The sequence below is a fragment of the Achroia grisella genome, unplaced genomic scaffold (genome assembly GCF_030625045.1).
Source record: "Achroia grisella isolate CSIRO2021 unplaced genomic scaffold, CSIRO_AGI_Agris_v1 utg1360, whole genome shotgun sequence".
NCBI lineage: Eukaryota > Metazoa > Arthropoda > Insecta > Lepidoptera > Pyralidae > Achroia > Achroia grisella.
Window position 1 is genome coordinate 1092360 of NW_026712626.1, and position 26034 is coordinate 1118393.

The 26034-nt window shown below is 32.6% G+C and overlaps 1 protein-coding gene and 3 non-coding genes across 4 annotated transcripts in view; 2 read left to right on the top strand and 2 right to left on the bottom strand.

Annotated features, from left to right (window-relative positions):
• The window catches only part of LOC131855300 (diacylglycerol kinase 1), a 119381-nt gene extending 100857 nt beyond the window's left edge, over positions 1-18524 (top strand). Inside the window, exons 11-24 of the mRNA XM_059206554.1 lie at positions 106-266; positions 1193-1306; positions 1957-2048; positions 3012-3152; positions 3451-3703; positions 4615-4701; positions 5366-5456; positions 6729-6831; positions 8125-8211; positions 8737-8892; positions 15313-15457; positions 16267-16335; positions 17613-17725; positions 18432-18524. Of these exons, the coding sequence (XP_059062537.1) occupies positions 106-266; positions 1193-1306; positions 1957-2048; positions 3012-3152; positions 3451-3703; positions 4615-4701; positions 5366-5456; positions 6729-6831; positions 8125-8211; positions 8737-8892; positions 15313-15457; positions 16267-16335; positions 17613-17725; positions 18432-18524 (1705 nt within the window). The remainder of the gene's footprint in view (positions 1-105; positions 267-1192; positions 1307-1956; positions 2049-3011; positions 3153-3450; positions 3704-4614; positions 4702-5365; positions 5457-6728; positions 6832-8124; positions 8212-8736; positions 8893-15312; positions 15458-16266; positions 16336-17612; positions 17726-18431) is intronic.
• Positions 10455-10652, bottom strand: LOC131855406 (small nucleolar RNA U3). Its single transcript, XR_009358111.1, has one exon. It is a non-coding gene; the product is annotated as a small nucleolar RNA U3 (small nucleolar RNA).
• On the top strand, positions 12177-12374 carry LOC131855405 (small nucleolar RNA U3). Its single transcript, XR_009358110.1, has one exon. It is a non-coding gene; the product is annotated as a small nucleolar RNA U3 (small nucleolar RNA).
• Positions 17150-17347, bottom strand: LOC131855398 (small nucleolar RNA U3). The gene has a single exon (XR_009358104.1). It is a non-coding gene; the product is annotated as a small nucleolar RNA U3 (small nucleolar RNA).
• Positions 18525-26034: the final 7510 nt, after the last annotated feature.

The following is a 26034-nucleotide window of genomic DNA, read 5'->3' on the forward strand; positions in this document are numbered from 1 at the left end:
TCTTGAATCACTCTATCTATTAAAAAAACCGGTTCAAAATCCGTTTCATAGTTTTAAAGATTTAAACATATATTTATACTATGTAATGATTATTTTCTTTTACAGAATGACCACAATACCTCTGTTGGTCCTCTTGGGGTTGGACACTAACGTGAAAGAAGATGGCGAGCATGCATGGAGGTTGAAGCATTTCAGCAGACCAGCATACTGTAATCTGTGCTTGAACATGCTGGTCGGGTTGGGGAAAAAAGGACTCTGTTGTATATGTAAGTAGGGTCTACTTTTAATCTGCTCACTTACATTATTAACACTCGTTGATAATTAATTTTATATTATAAATATGGAAAAAGGACTCTGTTGTAGTTGAGTAGCATTTATTTTTCCTTGGTCGCACATTTTTTTAATAAACGCGTCGTTAATAATGAACCTAATATTATAAAGATGGAGAATAAAATTCTATTCTTTACGTAAATAGACTTTACTTTTACTTTAGGCACTAACGTCTTATATAATACAAGCTGTTGATAATGTCTGAATAATGTTATATATATAAAGTTTTACTTTTATTCTTATTTCTGAATTCGAGCTCGATTGCTGGACTGAGACTCTAGATTGTTCCAGAAACATCTGGAATGATCGAGACTTTTCGATTAGACACTGACTCACTACTTGTGTTTATATTTTAATTCAAGTATTTCAAAATATCGATCTCTCCGTGTTTTTAAATGTTGAATGCATTTTATCTTATTCGAGTAGGTGAATCCAACTAATCAAAAATCATTCAAATCGATCTAGCCGTTCTTGAATTATAAATGGTGTAACTAACCCGTGAGTTACTGTATAATACCATAAATACTATTGTATTGTTTTCCTAATCTAAACATATAAAAAAAATTGGAATGTCTGTTTGTAATATTAAAATAACCGTTTTTACTACATGCATATAAATACAAACACGGTACATACGCCAAAATAATCATTTTTTACAATTTTTGACTGTCTGTCTGTTTGTTCCGGCTCATCTTTGAAATGGCGGACCGATTTTGATAGGACTTTTATTGGCAGGTAGCTGATGTAATAAGGAGTAACTTAGGATACTTTTATTTTAGAAAAATAATGTTAAATTCCACGTGGATGAAGTCGCAGGTACAGCTAGTATATATATAAAGAAACTGCATTATGTCTTTTCCAGTTTGCAAGTTCACAGTTCATGAGCGCTGTGTACAGCGTGCCCCAGCATCCTGTATAGCGACATATTCCAAATCTAGGAGAGCATCGGCTACCCTCGCTCATCATTGGGTTGAAGGTATTGCCATACAATACACATATACCTATAATACATACATGTAATAAAAATGAATTGATCGCTGTCTGTTAATATAAAATATAAGTATGAAACAAACAAAATATAAGTATGAAAAAAAAAGATGAACTATTACAGAGGAAGTGTATGAACTTCGCGGTCACGGGTTCGATTCCTCGCACGGTACAAATATTTATATTTATGAATATGATTGTTTATATCGGTCTGGGTGTTGTCTAGGTTTAATATGTATTTATTTACATAAAGAAAGTATTCATGTATTTATATCAGTTGTTTAGTGCCAATAGCAAGAGCTTAAACTCCTCATCACATAACAACTTTTTAAAATTATTTTTACCTGATTTGTTTTGAAGGTAGGGCGTCCCCAGATACATCACTAAAGAGTCATGTTCAAAAATCACTTTGCATATTCTAGCAAAATAGTGCTAATTACTATATAATAGGGGCCCCATTGTCCTTGTGCCCAGAGCCTCTAATAGGTGATAGACGACCCTGATAATATTGCCTCTAACTAGCCCATCTGATATAAGAAGCATCAAGATTTATTTATTTATTTTTTATTTATTTATTTAATTAACACAATATAAACATACAACTAATGCCCAAGATATAATATTATATATTCCTTTCAGGCAACTGTCACGGTAAATGTGCGAGGTGTCGAAAAAAAATCAAGGGGTATAATGGTATAACAGGACTTCACTGTCGATGGTGCCACATCACGGTAAGCTTACCAATATCATTTTATGTACTTACTAATAATAATCGCGTTTGTTATGGTATAGGCATGTAATGCATCGAAATGAGGGGAATATTTCAAAGAAAGTACTACATACAAGCACATTTAAAAATAATAAGAGCTGACTTTCTTCTCAGTTCTTCTCGATGCGAAAGCACTCAGAACTGATGGTAGATTTGACATATCATTGTACCTACACTTGTAATATTTCTGTCAATACTCGAGACCCTATGAATTGCTATACTCTATAAACAGAGTCCATGTATGTATTGTTGTTTTATTATATGTAAATTTATTGTATATGCTTGTGCGATTATAAATAAATAAATAAATAAAACCCTTCTTCTTAATACTTCTTCAGAGAACATAGATTTAAGTTCAGTATAAAGTCAGTCCAGGTTAGGACTCCGCGTCGAATTTACGCGTTACTATTAAGCCATGTAACACACTATTAAATAAACGTACTAATGTACGACAAATACAGTAATCCTCCCTATAAACACGGTACTCTTATAATACACTTTCATGTTACGCGGATTCCAATCCCCAATATAACACGGACATTCCACCATTTTAACGCGGGTATTTCCCACATTTTATTTCTGTACTGTGGAATTTATAATGATTTGTGCATGTCGATTATGTTGATTTGTTTTGTACAGTTCATAATTAATCTTTTTGGTTCATATTCATAAGCTTTTTATATAGAATATTCATAGTTTTGTTATGATTTTAATAAAACATACTTATTTTTTTATATAAACTATTTTATAAATATTCTAAATATTTATATAAAAGTTTTTTAACCTATATAATACAATAAACTATATATTATGTAGTGACACCTCATCACATCACATATAACGCTACAGTGGTGATATAACCACCGCGCTACATCATAGAGTCTGTATTGGACCTACACGAATAAAGATATTTTGTTTTCCACAGCTCCACAACCGTTGCGTGGGAAGCGCTGGCGGTGCCTGTACCCTGGGAGCTCACTCGAAGCACATACTGCCGCCTACAGCCATTCGACCGCTAGTATTAGATCGGCAGCGGTCGTTACCACACCGACCTCAACAAGATCAGGTATATTGAAAGTACTTGTACTGTTTAGGGGCCTTCGGATGGAAAGGGGGGCCCCTCCCCCCTTCGCCAAATATCACAAGGGGGAGGGAGGAGTAGTTGGGTCGTTTTAACCTCCAATTACAGTATGGAATAGAACAGAACAATCTTTATATTAAATAAACTTATATTTAAACACTTTTGTATACTCATACTTACTTTTTTAATCTACCGCTCATTCGGAATGTCTTATCAAAAGAAGAACGAGCAAGTAACATGCGTGTTGCTCTTTCAGACGTAACGCTATCTCATATTCTTCCAGCAATCTCTTCCAACATCAATATCACTGCCTATCTCCATCTCCGCGCCTCCAGAAGACAAGAAAGAGGAGAGAAGAGAACATAGAGCACCTCCCATCTCATTCCAAATAACTCCTCCTGATGGGACGTGTCCTTTGTTAGTGTTCATCAACCCGAAGTCTGGTGGGAGACAGGGATCCAGGATAATGAGGAAACTGCAGTATATATTGAATCCTCGGCAGGTGCATGATATAGCGAAAGGTGGACCCATGCAGGGTAAGATATTTTTGTATACAACTTCAAAATTCTAAACACACTTTCATTAAGTATAAAACTCAGTAACCTCTTGTCTATTTATTTAGTTTTTCTTTTTTATGTCTTTTATTTATATTATTAACCTGGTCTTTACACTAATAATACCGTGGTCACGAGCTGACAGTCAGCTCGTGACCACGGCTAGTGCAACCTAGTCGAAACATCGAGATAGGTAAATACCTTTAATTGCAATAAAATTATTCGTATTAAGACCTGGTTAATTTTATTTATTTCTTTCAAATTTTATAAATTTTCTTCTCTACTAGCCAATATTTTGGTGTGCAAAGATACTCGTAAGTGGTTTAGTTTTTAAAACAAATTATATAATTTTATAATAATCGTATATTTAACATATTTATAAGTATAAGACTATAGATATCATAATCTACTTCTTCCTTATCCCATTTACTTGTGGTCGGCGTAATATGTTTTGCTCTTCCATTCATCCCTGTTCTCAGTCATCTCTATATTTACACAGTTCATCCATCTCTTTCGGCCTTCCTCTGCGTTTATAACCAACCACATTCACTATACATATATGTAGAAAAATATAAAAGTAATAACAAAATATGTATAGAAACCTTACCATTATATATTATAACATACATATTTTATGAAGACTTTGTATAAAGTTGTCTGCTGCTAAACAGATTGCTGCTGCGTCTTGTGAGAAGTGACAGTGAAAATACAGGATACAGAGGCATATATTATAAAATGATATGTCCCTCTGTAATGACAACGCATTCGTGGTATCACGGGCGTCAAATGATAACGTGATATCCGTAGTGCTGTTCGTGTATATGGGCCACGGTTGCCACTTACCATATCTGGTGGGCCGTCTCTTCAAGTTTAATAAAAAAAACATTTTTCAGGTCTACAAATGTTCAAAGATGTCAAAAGCTATCGAGTTATATGCTGTGGTGGTGACGGTACCGTCGGATGGGTGCTCGAGACGATGGGTAAGATCTATCTATATAATAGTACAACTCAAAACAGCGACACCTAGTACCAAGCTAATCAGAACTTGTGTTATGGGTACTATAGACAGAAATATTTTCATGTATTTCTAACTATAGATAGAAATGCATGAAACATATTTAGTAAACACATATATTTACTAATATTATAAATGCGAAAGTAACTCTGTCTGTCTGTCTCGCTTTCACGCCAAAACTAATGAACCGATAGTCCCTGAGAGTCCCTGAGAAAGAACATAAGCTACTTTTTAAACCGAAAAAAGGTTGAAAGGGGTGATGAAAGGTTATATGGAAGTATCGACAATTTACGCGGACGAAGTCGCGGGTATATCTATACATATAGACAAATAAAAAAATATATACACCTATATACATATTTTTTCTGTATTAATCTATTTAATATAAAAAATTATCTCTGATCAACGCGTCGGTTGACTGGTAGAGAATGCCATCAGGCATTAAGTCCGCCATGTATACAATTTTGTGTGCAAAAGAATAAATAAATAAATAAATAAATAAAAAATTACCTTCGCCTATAGACAGAACTTTATTTATATTTAATCGAAACTAAAGCTGTGTGCTAGACTACTGAGGACGTCGCTTAGTAAAAAATATATTTTTTTAATATTGGTTTGTTTTTTTTCAGATAAGGTTCAAATGGAGGCGCAGCCGGCTGTGGGAGTAATACCACTTGGTACTGGCAACGATCTGGCTCGATGTCTCAGGTGGGGTGGCGGGTGAGTATGGAATTACTCGATTATGTGTTGCCATCTTAATTTTAATTCCCCAGAAAGAGAGAGCAATTGCCTTCGTATATAATAATAATCATTTATTCAGCATTATAGTACAGAGCAAAAAAGAAATTTTAAAAACTAATATTTCGCTATGAGCTAAAAGGGCCTCAGCTGGTGCCCCAGCGTATCACTACAGAGCTGATTTTCAGTGGAGCCACTTGAAAAAAAAGAAATAGCTTTCTTGATGAATTTAAGTATATAAAATGAAGATTGAGTTAAATGGATAAATTATGTAATGATAATATGTGTAATAATTATTTCAAACCAATTTTAAAAATTGTTGACGATCCATATTTTGCTTGGTAAGATATTTCAGAAATATTATTGAAATTTTTATTGCCGTACCTCCTTAATTAATGACTAGTGGCCCGCCGCGGTTGCGCCCAGATACTCCTGATGTTGTGAATTTTGTATATACATTCTTTGTGGTATAAATTATTTTTGGATGGGTCCACCCTTATCACCTACGGATGTAAAAATAGCCTACGCCTAAATCTATTCGCTATATATATCTGACTACATAAAATACACCAAAGTTTCATAAAAATGAAGGTAAATCCGTTTGAAAGGAGATAACAAATACTGTAACACGAGGTTTCATATATTATATAGCCTGTCTGTTTGAAATAATACACCTTTAAAACAGTGAAGGAAATTCTGAATATTTTTTTTTAATTATCATGTTTAATCATATTCAACCCATTTTGACCTTACTTTTACTAAAAAAATCTAAATATTCTTGCTTGTTTTTCTTCTGACGAGTCCGTTTTAACTTTTGGGAGGACAAATGACTACTCGTTTACAAGAGTTCGGTAATAGACTGCATTAATTACTACAGATTGCGACTTATATTGACTACAGTAGAATAAAAAAAAAATATGTCACTATTCAAAAGTGTGATTTGAATAAAGATTTTTTCTATTCTGTTCTTGTCGCGTCTGTTCAATTTTACACCGACCACAACTACTCCTATATTTCTATTCTATAACAATAATTTCTGAATAAGATTAGAACACGATTCCGTCTAATAAAGAAAAGGCGTGATATATTTGACCAAGATAGTAGACAGCACTGACTTTTGAAGAACGATGAGCTGCTCTACTATTCACGTGACTGATTGCAAGATTTTTAATAGGAAAAAATAAGACAACACACACTAGTTGCAAGGAATAGAATTTTTATTATGAATAAATAAAATAATTATACTAATTTCAGTTACGAGGGGGAATCGATCCACAAGATCTTGGATAAGATCTCTCGCGCGAGCACCGTCATGATGGACCGCTGGCAGATACATGTGGAGAACTCCACGGCAGAGGTAAGCATCGTTTATTTATGTTATTGGAATGTCAAGCTAACGAGGTCAATAAACCTTTAGAGGACAAGTGGAGAGGCGCGGAACTAACCGTCACTGTTCGGGGGTTTAATTCATATGCACCTAGTAATTAGGTACTCGGATGTCGTATGAATATACTAATTATCCTACCAAAGGTTCTTCAATAGAACCAAAGGGTTTTTATTAGTGGATGATAATGGAATGGTGCCTCCGCCTGCGCTAACGGCTTCCGCTGGCGGGGCACCAGTGGAGGATGATAAGATGAACATGAGGTCAGGTCAGTTAGCCCATCGTATCAAATTCACCAGGAATTCATCACGATGGTTTCCAAGGGGAACCGCGTGGAGGTCAACCTGTCATGGTACATTGCTAGTAATGGGGTCATGAGTCTACATTACTATCAATCAGCTTCCCCCCAGAACCAAAGGGTATACACGGGGAACCATGAGTAATAGGGAAATTTTGCATTGCAATGGAAAATTTCCCGTTGCAATAACCCAGGAAGATTATCCTGGTGCCACAAAATTAAGAGAGTCGACTCACATAAAGTTGGACGGTGCAAGGAAGATGAAGCTAAAGAGGTAGAGGACGTCCTCTAGTTACCTGATGAACCAGCTTGAGTAATTTTATGGCAATGAAAAAAGTGCCGTCCCAACAACCTAGGAAGATTGTTCTAGCACCGCAAAATTAGGAGAGTCGACCCCACATAAAGTGGAACATTGCTGCGAAGAAGAACAGAAGGAATGTCAAGCTAACGACGTAAAGAAGTAGTGGAATTCTTCCAGTTACCTGATGGACAAGCATTAGTAGAATCGCGATGTAAAAATTGCCCAACCCGTCAACCCAGGACTGATTATACTTGCGAAAAATTAGGAGAACCGACCCACGTAAAATGAGTGCCAAGAAAAAGAGAAGGAATGTCAAGTTACCTCATTAACATTTCTCAAGACATACACACAACCTCAGAAGACATTCTCCAGCTACCAGATGGACCAGTATGTGTTCTTATGGTGACAGAAAAATTCTCCGACCCATAAACCCAGGAAGATAGTTCTAGCGCCGCAAAATTAGGAGAGTCGACCCTACAAAAAGTGGTATGGTTCAAAGAAAAAGACAAGTAATGTAATAAAGAAAAATACCCAGACAGCAATAAACATATACGTATGAGAGTTAGTGACTATACGTGTATGTATGTATGTGCGAGTGTATATTGTATGCGTGTATGTATGGCCATACATTATGAAATCCATACGTAATGTTATTTTATAATTACAGTGTGAACAACTACAAATGCCAGATTCGGCGCCGCATCCAACGACGGTCCCGTATAATATTATCAACAATTACTTCTCCATCGGTGTTGTGAGTATAATTATATCATTATTCTTCTTCTTCTCTACCACTTTAGCAATGAAAGCGGCTCGCTCTATCAAATAATGATACATTAATATGCAGTGTAGCTAGGTATTTCGTATCCACATAAAGTTTCGTCACGACTTTCATCCTAAATGGGGTAAGCAGAATATTGACAGCACCATATGAACAATCAACGTCGTGACTAGTTATCCCTGGACAATTTACACAGCGCCATCTAGTCCCAAGCTAAGCAGAGCTTGTGTTATGGGTGCTAGATAACTGATAGGAGTATATAGATACATTGTTTTTGTAAATACATATATTATATACGTAGAATATACCCAGAACGATAAAAATAATCATACTCATGAATACAAATTTTTGTACCGTACTAGGAATCGAACCCGCGATATTTGGTTGTCAGACGGTATGCTTTACCGTTACACTACCGAGATCATCGGTATACAATAATTTATTTTCTAAGTTAGATATCTTAAGTATTCTGCAAATAAATTATTATATTTTGCTAAGGACGCAGCGATATGCGTGAAGTTCCACACAGAACGAGAACGGAACCCGGACAAGTTCAGTTCGCGGATGAAGAACAAGCTGTGGTACTTCGAGTTCGCCACCTCCGAGCAATTCGCCGCCAGCTGCAAGAACTTGCACGAGCATATTGACATTGTGGTAAGTCCTTTTTTTGTACCACGTAAGTGGCAAACAAGCATACGGCACATCTGATGGTAAACGGTTACCGTAGCCTAGGGACTTTTATACTACCATCTGTTACCGTCAACAAACGCCAGGATTAGTATATAAAGTCCTTTAAGCGGGTATATTAGATAATGGGGCCCCTATGACCATAATATTATAGCATATATTGTTAACAAAGTCATTTTTGACCATGCCTCTTTAGAAATGTATATGGGGATGCCCTACCTTCAAAACAAACCAGGCAAAATAATTTTAAAAAGTCGTTATGTGATGAGGGTTTCAAGTTACTAAACATTTATAAAAAATAATAAAAATAACGAACAAACGAACAGTCGGTAGGCATTTGTTGAGACAGATTTTCAGGCAGGAGTAGAGTAGCTATCGGTTATCGTTTGGTAATGGAGTAGGGACTAGACTAAATTGACCCAACCCATCGCGGGGCCCTGGGCACGTGCCTAGTGTACCCAGAGGGGAAGAGGGGCCTGGGTGTGTGTACATCTCACTCTAGGGTTTAGGTATATATGACCTACTTCATCGAGACCCAGGGAGCTTGAAATGATACAGTCAAGAGACAGAATACAAATGTGTAATTTTTTTTCGGACTACTGTAATGCTGTTGGTCGTAATAATATGCAAAACTTTATTTGTAGAAATAGAAATAGAAATAATCTTTATTCAAATAAACTCATTACAAGCACTTTTGAATAGTCATATTTTGATTCTACCAGTCATTCGGAATGCAGATTCATCACAAGAAGAATGAGCAAGAAACTTGTGTGTTGCTCTTTTTTATAGATGTTTTTTTTTTCATATAAATAATTACAGTATAACAAGTAAGAGGCATGCGATAATCAACATAGAAGTCGCTACGCACTCATTATTAATGTAATCAGATAATATTGTCAGTGCTATAGATTTAAAGTTTTTCTATAAAAACATTATTATTGTTAACGAATTCTTCAATTTTATAGTAAGCTTTTTTACAAAGGAACTGTTTTATTTGACATTTAAATCTTTTTTCTGGCAGATTTATAACAGACTCTGGTATTTTATTGTAAAACCTTACGCAATTGCCATAAAACGAATTACTAACTTTAGCCAAACGACATTTAGGTATTTTCATAAATGTATTAAGAAGCAACGGTGAGGATATTTGATTCGTTAAAACACTCTCGCAATGACTCCCTGGAACCCATACCATAAATGTATTAAACATATGAATACAAAAATGTAAAAACTTATGCGTATTTTAATGCAAATATTCGTAATCATGTTTCAACAAGTAACTCGTCAGAAAAAAAATGTTTCAGTTTAGTATATATGTATGTGTATTTAGTATTGATGAGACAGTAGAAAAAAAATTATTATGGAAATGTTTGGCGGACCGCATAAACTTGTTTAACGGGCTGCGTCTTAGGTAGGTCTAGGTTGCTATTTCAGTAGGTTCATTATTTTACACGACTTGATAAGAGAGTAATTGGAATTGCATAATAAATGCAATTTTTGTTTTATAATTTTAAAATTGTTTAAAAAAGACCACTCAGAAAGCGACAGTATCCCACTCTCCCCGAAGGGAGCGAACGATCATCGATGGCTGATGGTGAACCACCACCGCCAGTCTCACGCTCAGGACACCGCGCCACGTCTCCTCATCGTGGTTTGGTGTGACCTCACATATTGGGAGATCTGGTTGGAGAACTTACTATAGAAATGATCCTATGAAGTAAGGTCTTACCGTTCGCTCACAGCCGCAGCCGGGTCATTCTACGAGAAAAAATCTTAACAGCGCGTTGTAGAAAAATGTGATAATCTACTGCAGTGACATCTAGTTGTACATGAAGGAAACACTGAGTACATCGTTGGTGCTATACGTGGTGCTTCGCATACTAAGATAACTGATGCTTACAATTAAGTGCTTCCGCTGCGTGCGCTGCTTAAACGGATAAATTTACACAATAAATAAGTATGACTTATTTGTGGTATGGAGGAATTGTTAACCTTTAAAATTTCTTATATATTATTTCTTAGCTTAACTCCCTATAACCTTTTTTATTATAACATAATTTCTACTAAAATATTTGCTGCATTATTTGCGAAGTTGTTTTTATACACGTGATATTAATCCTTATCGAATAAATAAGTTATTTATTATAAGTAAACAAGATTTGAACAAAATTGTCCCTTACATCAAATGATGTCAAAGAACAGTCGAATATATCCACATATTATTAAAACAAATATTTCAAATAGTACCGTGCGAAACTAGGGCGAGTTGCTAGTTGACTATAATTCTAATGTCTCGCACATTATTAATTCGTTTTACTTGTTTGGTTTTTTCATACAAATTAGTTAAAAATAGGTCTTATGATATAAAGGATAATTTGTTAAAAATTAAATACTTATAATAAATAACGTATTTATTTGGATAAACATTAATATCACATTTATAAAAACAACTTTGCAAATATGCAGCAAATATTTTAAAAGAAACATCATTACCATAAAAAAGGTTACAGTGAGTTTATCTAAAACTTTTTTTAGAACGTTTAAAGGAGAACAATTCCGTCATATGTACATGTATATTTATTGCGTAACTTTAACCGAATATTTTTTGCCACATTTTTCATTTCTGCTCCGCTATTATTGGTCGTAGCGTTTTATTATCATATAGCCTATACCACGCTGGGATAATATAACTATAACTGTTAAAAGAATTTTTAAGATCGGATCAGTTGAATAGATTACCCCGACCAAATAAATATGCAAACCTTACGCCTTTATAATATTATATATTGACAGTTACTACTTTTACATTTAACAATTTAAGTTAATACAGATATTAATGATTTAATATATTACAAATGTAGTACAGCTGAAATACTAGTTCATAATTCGTAAATCGCAGCAAATTTTAAGAGTGAAACGTAACGTTAATGAAACTGTCACATCCACCATGCTACACCGCACATGGTATAGTACAGATATATTTAGCATAGATAAGATAATTATTTAGTAAGAATACGCTCTGCTTTATTTCACTGATGAAGCAAGCCCTAGAAATGTAAGATAACATTGTAATCATGCAGCAGCAGACATCTGAATAGTATGCGAAGCACCACGTATAGCACCAACGATGTACTCAGTGTTTCCTGCAACTTCAACTAGATGTCACTGCGGTAGATTATTAAATTTTTCTACAACGCGCTGTTAAGATTTTTTCTCGTAGAATGACCCGGCTGCGGTTGTGAGCGAACGGTAAGACCTTACTTCATAGGATCATTTCTATAGTAAGTTCTCCAACCAGATCTCCCAATATGTGAGGTCACACCAAACCACGATGAGGAGACGTGGCGCGGTGTCCTGAGCGTGAGACTGGCGATGGTGGTTCACCATCAGCCATCGATGATCGTTCGCTCCCTTCGGGGAGAGTGGGATACTGTCGCTTTCTGAGTGGTTTTTTTTAAACAATTTTAAAACTATAAAACAAAAAGTGCATTTGTTATAAGCCTACTCCAATCAGCTTACAAAACAACATTAAAATGTTTTGTATTCCGTAAATTAATATAAACTTACAATTACTACTTGATAATCACGAATTGATAATTACTTATCAATTCGTGTAAAATAATGAACCTACTAAAATAGCAACCTAGACCTACAAAACACGCAAACGGTCCACCAAGCATTTTTATACTTAAACATATTTTTTTCTACTTTTTCCCATTACTATATTGTTATAAAATAAATTATAATAAAATGGTAGTACATACTGTAGTCTCTAATATAATAAAATTAATTTTACCGCTATACTTTTTTATATATTTTAATTTTCATATTCATCTATACATATAAATAAAATTTGAGTGTCTGTTTGTAATATTGAAATAAACATTTTTTACTACATGTATATGAATATAAATGTGGTACATACATCAAAATAACAATTTTTGTCTGTCTGTTCCGGCTAATCTCTGAAATGGCTGGACCGATTTTGACGGGTCTTTTTTTGCCAGGTAGCTGATGTAATAAGAAGTAACTTAGGCTAATTTTATTTTAGGAAAATTGTTTTATTTTAGAAAATAAAGATAAATGCCACGCAGATGAAGTCGCGAGTACAGCTAGTTATACATAAAGTTTTGTGCATGAATTACGCATTATTAATTATACTGAAAAATGTTACATTTGGTTCGTTAATTAATAAAGTTGTACCCCTGTACTAGACAATATATATGGTATATGTTTTTTTGTATATGATTGTGAAATGGTGCACCCGCCTGCGCTAACGGTTTACGCTGGCAGGGCACCAGTGGAGGATGATAAGATGAGCATGAGGTCAGGTCAGTTAGCCCATTGTGATAAATTCACCTGGAGTTTATCACAATTGTTTCCAGGGAGAACCGTGTGGGGGTCAACCTGACAAGGTACATTGCTAGCAATGGGGCAAAGAATCCAAATTACTAAGAATCCTTGAATAACTGATATCCTTACTTCCTTACTAATATAATATTATAACTGCGAAAGTAACTCTGTCTGTCTATATCGCTTTCACGCCAAAACTACTGATTTAAATGAAATTTGGTACACAGATAGTCTAGACCCTGAGAAAGGACATAGACTACTTTTTAATGCGAAAAAGGGTTGTAAGGGGTTGACATTGGGGATTAAAGATTGTATGGAAAAATCGTCATTTTTGAAGCTAGAAGCTTGAAATTTATTTGAGAGGCTGCTAACTAAATATATATAAATATGACATACAAAGTTTTTAAAACTTCTACCCTTAAGGGGGTTAAATAAATTAGGGGATATTTTTTTTATGTAAATTCGTCATTGTTGAAGTTCGTATTTTTGAGGCCGTTGATTAAATATAAATAAATATGACATTCTAAGTTTGTAAAAATTTTACCCTTAAAATAAATTAGGGGATGAAAGTTTTTATGTAAATTCGACTTTTTTGAAGCTAGAAACTGATTTTTGAGGCTGTTGATTAAAACGTAAATAAAAGTGTCGTATAAAGGCAGCTATTGACGTGTCGTATAAAGACAGCTATTGACGTGTCGTATAAAGACAGCTATTGACGTGTCGTATAAAGACAACTATTCACGTGTATATAGGTAGCTATTGACGTGTCAGATAAAGGTAGCAATTAACAAATCATTTAAAGGTAGTTATTGACGTGTGGTATAAAGACAGCTATTAACGTATCGTATAAAGACTGCTATTGACGTATCGTATACAGACGGTTATTTATGTGTCGTATATAGGTAGCTATTAATCGCGGGGCCCTGCGCGTGTGCCCAGTGGGGAAGAGCGTGAGTATTCAAAACCTGACCAAACCAGTCCCCACCCGTGTCGTATAAAGACTGCTATTGACGTATCGTATAAAGACTGCTATTGACGTATCGTATACAGACGGTTATTTATGTGTCGTATATAGGTAGCTATTAACGTGTCGTATAAAGACAGTTATAAGGGGTTGAAAGAGTTACGAAAGAGTGTATGACGAAGACGAACAGACGAAGTCGCGGGTACAGCTAGTATAGCATATATTGTTAACAAAGTCATTTTTGAACATGCCTCTTTAGAGATGTATATGGGGATGTCCTACCTTCAAAACAAACCAGGCAAAATAATTTTAAAAAGTCGGGTTCACATTCTTGCTAGACATTTATAAAAAAATAAACAAAAACGAACAAATTGACCATAGTCGGTAAACATTTGTTAAAACTGATTTTCAGGCGAGAGTAAAGTAGCTAGCTATTTTTTTTTTGTGGATGATAATGGAATGGTTCACCCGCCTGCGCTAACGGTTTACGCTGGCGGGGCACCAGTGGAGGATGATAAGATGAGAATGAGGTCAGGTCAGTTAGCCCATAGTGACAAATTCACCAGGAATTTCACACGATGGTTTCCAGAGGGAACCGCGTGGAGGTCGACATGACATGGTACATTGCTAGCAATGGGGTTATCAATCCACATTACTAACAATCCTCTTCCCCCCAGTAGCAATCGGTTGTCGTTTGGTAATGGAGTAGTGACTAGACTAGACTAGTGGATCCCAATCCATCGCGGGGCCCTGGGCGCGTGCCCCGTGGGGAAGAGGGGCTTGAGCATTCAAAACCCTACCAAACCAGTCCCCACAAACCTTAATATTTATGAGTTTACGCATGTAGGCAGGGTAGTGTAGAAGCACCATGTAGTATAGACTTTTTTTATGTGTATGATAATGGAATGATGCACCTGCCTGCGCTAACGGTTTGCGCTGGCGAGGCACCAGAGGACGGTAATAAAGATGAACATGAAGTCAGGTCAGTTAGCCCATCGTGACAAATTTACCAGGAATTTATCGGTAGTATAGACTATGGTTGGCTAATATTTGATGTCGCATTAAAACAGTGTGACGGTTCATCGTTGGAGCTGAACAAGGGTCCAGCGCTGCAGGGGGTAGCGCTGCTGAACATCCCTTACGCGCACGGCGGCTCCAACCTGTGGGGGGCGAGTGGGGCACACCGTAGGGGTCGATTTCCTAATGCCCAACAAGGTATTTTCTCTCTCACTTTTTCTTTTTTTTTTAATATTTGATATGCCATGTACAAACTTGATGTTGAAGTTTGATCTTGATACAAATATAAACAAGAAAAATAGTAATATTCTAATGAGAAGGATGTAGTTGTATATTCTATGTATAATATGTATGTATTTACGAATAAAAAAGATGTCTACGTATGTATTTGTATCAGTTGTCTAGTACCCATAACACAAGCTTTAGCCAGCTTAACTTGGATCTAGATGGTGCTGTGTGAATTGTCCTGAGAATATTATTATTATTATAAGACAGAGACATTTAGGAAGATGGGTTATCTGCCCAGAAAAAGAATGATTTTATATAAAATGTTGACCCGTAAACGTTGTTTTACGATATAAATTAAAATCGCTATTAAAAAATAGGGGTTGATAATAGAAGCATAAAAATTTAGGGTTGTATGTATTTTTTAATGCCACACTATAAAATATTGCCCAAAAATAAAAAGTACGCTGTTAGGGGTGGACAACCCTTATCGCTTAGTGGTATGAAAAATAGTTAGTCCAAAGTTAAGCTAGATTAAGGTTGTGTTATAGGTACTGGATAACTGTCACAAATACATAAATATACGTATATTTTTTAAGTAAATACACAAAATTTTTTCAAAGAAACCACCCACTCAGACCGACACAAAAAATTGTACTTATTAATACAAATGTTTGTGTCGTGCGAGGAATCGAACCCGCGACCATCGGAAGTAGGGCGGTGTGCAAAACCGCAAGACCACCGAGACCGTCAAATACCTTATGATTATTGTTTTTTTACAGATATTGGAGATAAACTAATAGAAGTAATAGGTCTAGAAAATTGTCTGCACATGGGCCAAGTCCGAACTGGTAAGTTCGCACATCAATTTGAAATGAATATATTATTCTATATTGGGTTACATGATTTTGTTCTGCAAATATACTTTTGTACCTACTCTCTTGTTATACTCATTGTATGTTTATACACGATGATAATAATAATATAATAATAATCTTTATTTGTCTCAAATAAAATTTAATATAATTTCTGCTTACATAATAATAAAAATGAAAAGTAATAAACGAGACAAAACGACAAAACTCAGAGGAGAGGAAGTCCACTCTCTCAGCTATATTGTTATACCTTTTATCAGTAAATTAATACAATAAGAGATCAACGATGACGATAGCACTTAAGTTCTAAACTACTAATAACAAAGTAAACATAAAAATGGACAATAACTCAACAAGATTACAAAGTAATAGAATCTAAAACTTATTCAAGATTATTTAGAAAATTAAATAAAAACTAGAAATTATAATAGTGTAATACTATTATGTATAAAATATATACATATATATAGTGTATGTAAATGTTTATATTTTTAGGAACACAATACTTTTTCATTGATTTATATAAGCTGGCGGGGCCAGTGGAGGACGATAAGATGAGCATGAGGTCAGGTCAGTTAGCCCATGTGGCAAATTCACTATGATGGTTTTCAGGAATGTAAACGTATCTCTGGTTTAATATGGTCTATGTTGCTATTTCAGTAGATTGAGTATTTTACACGAATTAATAAATATTACAGTAAGTACATGAAAATATATTCAGTTTAAGGAATCCTTTAAAAAGTTAAGTTCGTGAATTTGTTTTATAATTTTTAAAAATATTTAAAAAAAGACCACTCAGAAAGCGACAGTATCCCACACTCCCCGAAGGGAGCGAACGATCATCGATGGCTGATGGTGAACCACCATCGCCAGTCTCACGCTCAGGACACCGCGCCACGTCTCCTCATCGTGGTTTGGTGTGACCTCACATATTGGGAGATCTGGTTGGAGAACTTACTATAGAAATGATCCTATGAAGTAAGGTCTTAGTGTTCACTTTCAACCGCAGCCGGGTCATTCAACGGGAAAAAATCTTAACAGCGCGTTGTAGAAAAATGTAATAATCTACCGCAGTGACATCTAGTTGTACATGAAGGAAACACTGAATAAATTATTGGTGCTAAAAGTAATGCATACTATTTTGATACAAGTCAACCAGAAGAGGTACATTGCTAGCAATAGCGTTCCCCCCATTTTTTTTTATAATTACCTACGTCCTTTATTACCCATTAATAATTGGAGTTCTCATATAGGCCTTCGAGCGTCAGGCAGACGGCTGGCGCAGTGCAGCTCAATCACAATCACAACGAAGAAAACATTCCCAATGCAGATAGACGGTGAGCCGTGGATGCAACCGCCTTGCAAAGTAATATTATAAACCAAGACTGTATTAATATTTTAATTTATGTTTCGTTATTTTCTATATATCTTACTCCTTAAAGTAGGTATATATGATATGGGCCAATATCTTATATATAAAATTCTCGTGTTACAGTTGTCGTTCCCATACTCCTCCGAAACGGCTTGACCGATTCTCATGAAATTTTGTGAGCGTATTGATTAGGTCTGAGAATCGGCCAACATCTATATTTCATCCCCCTAAATGGGGGTAGTCCATCCCTAAATTTTTATTTTTTATTTTAAGGCAAAACAACAATTGCCGGTTTAAGTATAAAAATATAAAGTTGCTTGAAATAAATAAATAAAAAATACTATTAATATTGGCCCATATAAAATAGGTACAATAATATTAATAACACTGGACAATTCACACAGCGCCATCTAGTCCTAAACCAAGGAGAGCTTGTGTTATGGGTAGGTACTAGACGACTGATATAGATACTTAGATACATTTTTTTTTGTAAATACATTCTTAATATACATACATATATACATTCTTAGTAAAACAAAAAATGTATAACCGACGAGAATAGATAGAGCATTGTTTCTATCTTCATAATTTCTTTCATTTAAATCGGCTCAATAGTTTTAGCGTAAAAGCGGGATAGACAGACAGAGTTATATTCACATATATCATATAAGTAAGGATTAATATATAATTATTATTACAGATAATAATAACCCACAAGAACCAAGTTCCGATGTTGATGGGACCAGCGCCGGAGAAGGGGCGAGGTTTCTTCAAGTTATTCACTCATTGTTAACCTCTTTATTAATTATATGATGTATTATTATTTATTTTTGTTCTAAACTTATAAACAAGCATACGACCCATCTGATGGTAAACGGTTACCATAGCCTATAAACGCCTGAGACACCAAGGATATCACGTCATCGTTGCCGACAAAATTATCCTTCTATTATTGAAATTAGGCTTTTATCAAGGGGACCTCTGAATTATTTATAAAATTTAATTATTATATAATTAATTATTTTGAACTATATTAGTAAGTATATAAATAAATTTATTATAATTATTACCAAAGTACTTAATTGTTAAAAGCGTGTAACGTTAAAGTTTAAATTAAGTATAATGTTTATTAAAATATATTAATTTGTTTACATTATTTATTATACAAGACTTATATAGGGAAGCTCCTAGTCACAACTATGTAGTATTAAATGTATTGCTTTAGAGTTACAAATATGTTTACTTCCTGTAATTAATATGAACAAAGAAATAAAGATTATTCTATAATTCTTTATTCATATTCTTTAATTATAAATATTGATTAAATAATATTTAATTAATATTTATAATTATTATTAATAAAATAAACATTATTTACTTTATAACAATAATATAAAACCCATATTGTGCAGAAGGAGTTTGTAACCAAAAGATAAATCTTTTTTACTATAATAGTAAAAAGAGACAGAAATGTTTAGTTACAATAATATAAACAATTTTGTACCAATATCGATATATATCATTTTCGAACATTTTAAAATTTTTTTGTTGTGAATTATTTATTTTTGTTCTATAATAATATTTATTTTTGTTCTATAATAATATTTATTATTGTCTCCACAAAGCATCGACAATATTAACAGTGTAATAGTCTTTTGGGCATGTAACAAATACCAAATTTGTTGAAAAATGACAACTGTTCGGGCTATCTGAAGAACTTATGTCCTGGATTATCAAATTCTGTTCTTCGTATTTTGATAATGAATATTAAAAATTTTCTATGACATCAAATTGTTAGTATACAAATATTAATTCTGATACAGTCTAGTGTATATAAAAATAATCGAAATATAAGTACAAAACCTATGTAATATATGTTCGAATTCATAAAAATTCTACTATTATTTAAAAAATATTCGATAATTATAATAAATTATTAGAGAAATAAGTGATTATTATTTTTGAAAATCGTTACTTAATTTTCTCATTATTCACTAATGCCGGTAATAAGTTCCTAAAAATTACAGTTTTATATTTATTAAGATGTGTAAAAATCTTGTTTCGTCAATCACAGATCATGAAATTTTTAACTAACGTCCAAAAAAATAAATATATAATCGTTTTATCTACAATACTATTGTTTTTATGTTTATATTCGTGAACCGTAAGATTGCAAAACGGGAGTTTAAACTCTTTGACAGATTGTAAACTGTCAATAAATTGTAAACTAGACTTTACTGAGTATAATATATAACGTATTTTCGATTTACAGTCCATCCATGTTAAACCGTCAAATTGAGAAGTACATAATATGATAGTACTTAATAGTCCAAGAAGAAGAGTCTCAGTGTCGTCAGACATTACTTTATTTCTTTTTAATGGCTTGGCACTTGGTGCATTTGCCAAATATAATTTGGGAAACTGTAATGCAGACTTCTTTTCTGGCGAATGAAACGTCGGTGTCATAACATTACCTGCTAATTTGTACAGTGATCCGTTTCTCAGTTATCTAGTAAGGAAAGTACGTATAAAACCCTGCTAACTTCTTTTATTTTCTGACTGATTACATATTGGTATGTTACAGAATATCTGACGGACCTGAGATATTGCTCTTTACTCGTAAATACGACAACGTTAGCGATATTAGTCGTTATTTAGAGGTTAGGTAAACTATGGTGTTTCATTTAGAGCTGATATAATTATTCCAATTCTAACAGCGCTCGTATAAACTCCTTGTTCAAACAGTAATGTATTTTTTATTAATGCATATTTTTAAAAATATTGGCATAATGCCATACGAAATTTTACCATATATCTCAAAATAAATGGGATATTATTTTTATATTATATTTTGTTTTTTTTTAATATTGATTGACCAGATGTTATAACCATATCAATATATAAACTCTAAACAAAAAAACTCATCGGATTAAGCGGTAATCAAACTTAATATTAATTAGGATTCCAGACTATATAATTACATACGACTATATTTTATTAATAAAAACAGTTACTCAAAAATTACAAATCTTGAAAATTACACTTTAAAAGTCGCCTATCCTAAATTTTAATTAAGTTACTTGATTAGTATGCTTGCTATATGTACAATATGTTTTCTGTATTAGGATCATATTCAATTTCTAGGATGCATTATTTAAATTTCCATTGTAGCATTGGCCTATCAATTATTTGGTCTTAATTTAATAGTCAACACAAAATAGACTGCACATAAAAATCCCTTACGTGGATTTGAGCACAGCCTTATGCTTGTACCAACATAAAATAAACGTCCATTTTGCTAATGTAGTGCATATACATTTGTAAGACTTTATTTCTAGTAATAAGCTAGATTTGCACAAATACATAGCGACTAACTAGAGATATTTGTTTAACACTGTAACATTCTTATTCATAAGAACGTTAAAACAGATTTTAGTTACCGCTCTATTTTGAGATTATACTTTCAGATATTATCGTAATTCTATGTGTGTACTGACTATCCAGAAGAAATTATTATATATCTACCTAATTTTATAGATACTGACAAAACACAACGGCTAAAATAAGTTTTTAGTTTTTATGAATAAAGTGTTAAAGAATTTTTGTAAAATAAATGCTTTACTTTTAGATCCTAGTAATTTTGCTCATAATATACATATATACACACATACTTGCAACGTACATGCAAATACTTTCCATATTTACGTCTAGAAATACTAGTTACCAGACATAATAGTGTAGGACTTAATAACAGGTAGTTAGTGAAAATTTTACCCCATCCCTATAAAATTAGAAGAAGAAATGATGCAGTATAAATTATTATTAAAAAGTTTAAAAATAAATACTTTTGTGTTAGACAATAAAATTGTCGTAAAGTTCTGCCATAATATAAATATATTATATAAAAATAATGATAAAAATAAATAAAAATATCACTATTTTGCTGTTCATGCATTGTTATCTGAAACTTAATGATTAGCAAATAGGATTATTAGAGTAACCTAGTACTTTGTTAATTTGCATGATTACTTGAAAAACAGTAGTGTATTGCGTCAGAATTATTCATAATAATTCTGACGCCCTACACTTGTATTATTATTACTTTCATTGTAACGTACCTTTTTATTCTAGATTCAATTAAAAAATGAAGTTACACATGCAATTGTATTTTAGCTACAAATAGATGTACCTACTTCATAATATATTACGTAGCTAAAATGTTTAAGATGAATCATTTTATTTTACATAATAAATAAGTAGAAAAATTAATGATAATATACGAATTATTAATTTATGTAAATTATTAGATATTTTTATTATTAAGTATTATCAAAAGATCTTGTATACATTATTAGAGTTATAGACGTATAGGGATGTAGTTAATTTATTTTAATATTGACTTATCTGAAGATAATGAATGGCGTGCCGTTTTACATAAATACAACAGATTTTTGTAGCAGTACAAACAGAATTTAATTATCAATTTATCGATTAATTTAATATAAATCAATTAATTATATAAAAGAGATTCATGCAAACATATATATAATTTTTAATTACAAAATAAAATAAATTAAATAATATATTGTATATCACAATAATATTAGTATCGCGACGTAAATGTAATGATAATTAAAAACAATGAAATAATATCATTATCGTGCCAACAAATAAGGAAAACGTCCTAATATTCCAAAGCCAGCCAATTTGTAAATATTTTTCTATCGGATTTTTAAATCCATTTATAAATAAATGAAATAGGTTTATCATTAGAATTTATATATAAATACAACGCCGCACATGCTAATTGCATTTAGATTATTATTTTTATGTGATTTTTCTGATTATATATATATTATGTCTTTTAATTGAATAATAATACCAAATATCTGTATTTACAGATGTCTGAGTATGCATTGATGTCTTATTTATATAGATAATATCATATTATTCTAATAATTGATGAAGTAACACTGAACTTGTCAGCTTGAACTGTATTATCGAAATTTATATTAATTAATTATAATTTAATTAAATTAATTATATGAGTATACAAATAGTTATTATTGTTTTAAATAATTACCTTATATTTTTACAAAAATTAAAATGGAGATTTGTGTTATATTATAATATTAACAGCAACTTCGTTTTATTTTACGTTAATAAACTATATGATATAAATTTCTTAGTAAATCAAGTAGTAGGGTCAACACCTACTTTATTTTATCATAAGATTATTACGTTGTAATATTATAATATAAAAAGACAATTATCGGGGTTTACTAAGTCATGTTTATTAACAATACTGACACATCGAAATATTTATAACGAACAAAATGTTTGAAATTTATTATTTAGACATATTACTGCAGTTTTTATATATATTCACAGACATGTTTATTAAATGAGACTTTATTTTAATTGCATGACAGTAAAACATTTAATTATATATTGAGTATTATAATTTATTAATTAAACTTTAATTACAAATTCATTAAAATTAATAATTTATTTCATTATTACCGTTATATAATTATTATATCGGATTAATAATAAGTGATGCTTAATGCATAGTTCGATGTACCTACATGTAGATATTTAATTTATTATTTTAATTTAATTGTATTGAAATAAAATTGTTAAATGTTGTTAATCATTGACGGTGTGTTCATATTAGGTAACTTTATCATGAATGCATTTTATATTATTTTTAACCGACTTCAAAAAAAGGTTCTTAATTCAGTTGTATTTTATCACTTATATTACCTTAGAACTCCGTCTAACTAGATATTATAAATAAATTTAATTAAAATGAATACGATAATTTGGTTTTAAATCAATTTTAAATAAAAATAAATTTTATTCATATAAACTTCATTCTTAACACTCGACACTAATCAGGGTTAAGTAATGGGGGTAGCCCTAGATTGCTTCCTAGATCGCCTTATCGTTACGCTACAATTAAAACAAACTGGTTTTAATGATCTCTAAGATTAACAATTCGTTTTATGGAAATTGTGTAAGGTTTTGTTATACAACAAACTTCCAGAGTCTGTCTTAATTCTGTCAGAAAAATTATTCAAATATTGTAATAAAACACATTTTTGTACGAATGTTTATTGTACTATGTTTGTTAACGATTGAAGTCGGTGTTTTTATCATTATTAATTGATTTTGAAACATTCTTAAAAATATACGTTACGTTTTTAATTTTTTACTAATATTCATGTAAATTTCATTATTAAAAGTATCATTAAAATACATAATTTTCATTAAAAAATATTATTGCATATATTCATAACCTGATAATTATTATTAAAACTATAAGATAGTGTATACATTATTAATTAAACATATAGTACATGTATACATTAAATGTTTGATCAATATGTTGAAACTGTTGTAAGCGCGATCTAATTATGTTGTATTTATATATGTTGAAGCATTTATGTTGATTGTTAATTGATGTGTGATTAGATAATTATTTATTATTAAATAATAATACAGTTTCACCATTTCAACAGATTTTAATCTATTTTATTTATTAAATATTGAATTGTTTTTTATTAATGAAATTTTGAGTTAATTGGAAGAGGTCAGATTTCATACAAAGTCAATTGTATGAGTAGTTGTGTACCTCTGTTTTGCTTATTTCTCCCACCAAGCAGATATAGGATATGTGTGTAGGTATAAAGGAGGATATGGCAGTGAAAGTATCACCTCCGATCGATCCCCCGTCCAATTCAAACGAGGATCGAAATTATGGCAGACTGAGCAGAAATTCGAACCCCTAGCGGTGCACTCAGACTAAAGTCGTATCCGTCACACGGGAGTTGGCCTTCAGCCGCTCCATAAGTCCTTCCGCGGGTTTTGGAGTGCCATCTGCACTCGCCCCTATCGTCCGGTGAAGATGTAAAGGCATTGCGGCCAACAGCATTACAGCAGTCAGAAAAAAAAGTGAAAATACTTGGTACGAACGCATAATAATTTAGTTCTCAGGAATAGCAACGCAAGCAAGGAGTACAAAAGTCATCACATCACGTCATATTTACACCATATTTTTTGTCAATTTCAACTATTCTTTTTTTTCCATTAATTTGTGAAGACTTTTTGATAACTTTTATTATACTATGTGTTATTTTGTATATAATGGTGAAACTGGTATTAAAATGTGAATTTAGCATCATTGCGGTGAAACCAATTAAAATTCTGTGCCAGCTTTAATAGTATTGTAAGAGATTATTATATTATGACATTATTGAATATTATTGTAACGATTATATGTGCAATGGAAAAGTATTTTGTGTTTTATTCTTTATTTATTTATTTTATTTCATTTAGGTAATAAACAGCTTATACAAATTAAACACATTATTTAGTATTAAATAATTAGTAAATCAATACCTCATAAATTTATCAAAACGTGTGAGCACAGTGACATTATCAGTTTACTAAATAATACTGCCATCAATGTTATGTCACACGTTATTGAGATGGGACGAGTCCTATGTTTCGTGACGTCACATCCTAAAGAGAATATATTATCTATTAGAATCATAATATTCTTTCAACTGTTGGCTGTCAAAGTGACTTTAACGCCCCATCTGTGAGACCGATTACGGAACTTCTCACAGATGGGGCTGTAGTGTCCGAGTCCAATAACTGGCTCCTTCACATATGAAAGGATAACTAAGTATTAAAACACAAAATTTTAATTGTTAATTATAAACTTACTCTACCTATTCTCGTAACATTGAATAAAATTTGCAAAATATGTGACGTCACACAAATGAGGTTCACCTCTAAATGCTTGGCAGGTCATCATTGGAGGACGATATGATGAGTTATGTCAGTCCATCCGATTATGTGTTTTATATATTGCGAAAAAAAAGACTAGAGTGCGCTCCTCGCCCTAATTAAAGTAATGATAATTTTATTAATGAGCTATAGAATAAAAAAGTAAATAATTTGAATATTCTCATAATATTGGTTACCATTGCAAAATAGAACATGTGACACAAATGAAGATCTCCGTTAAACGCTGGGCGGGTCATCATTGGAGGATGATAGGATAAGTATGAGGTGAAATCAGTTAGTTCATGCGATTATGTGTTTTATTCTTTGGGGTGATCCACAAATTATTTCACACATTACCGGAGGAGGTACGTCACACTCCGTCAATGTGTGACCCCAATCTCGTCACACTTTCGTTAACATACGTCACATCGTAACGGATAAGTGTGACGAGGATGTGGTCCTACGTTTCATGACTTCAATTTTTAAAATACTAAATTTAACTATTA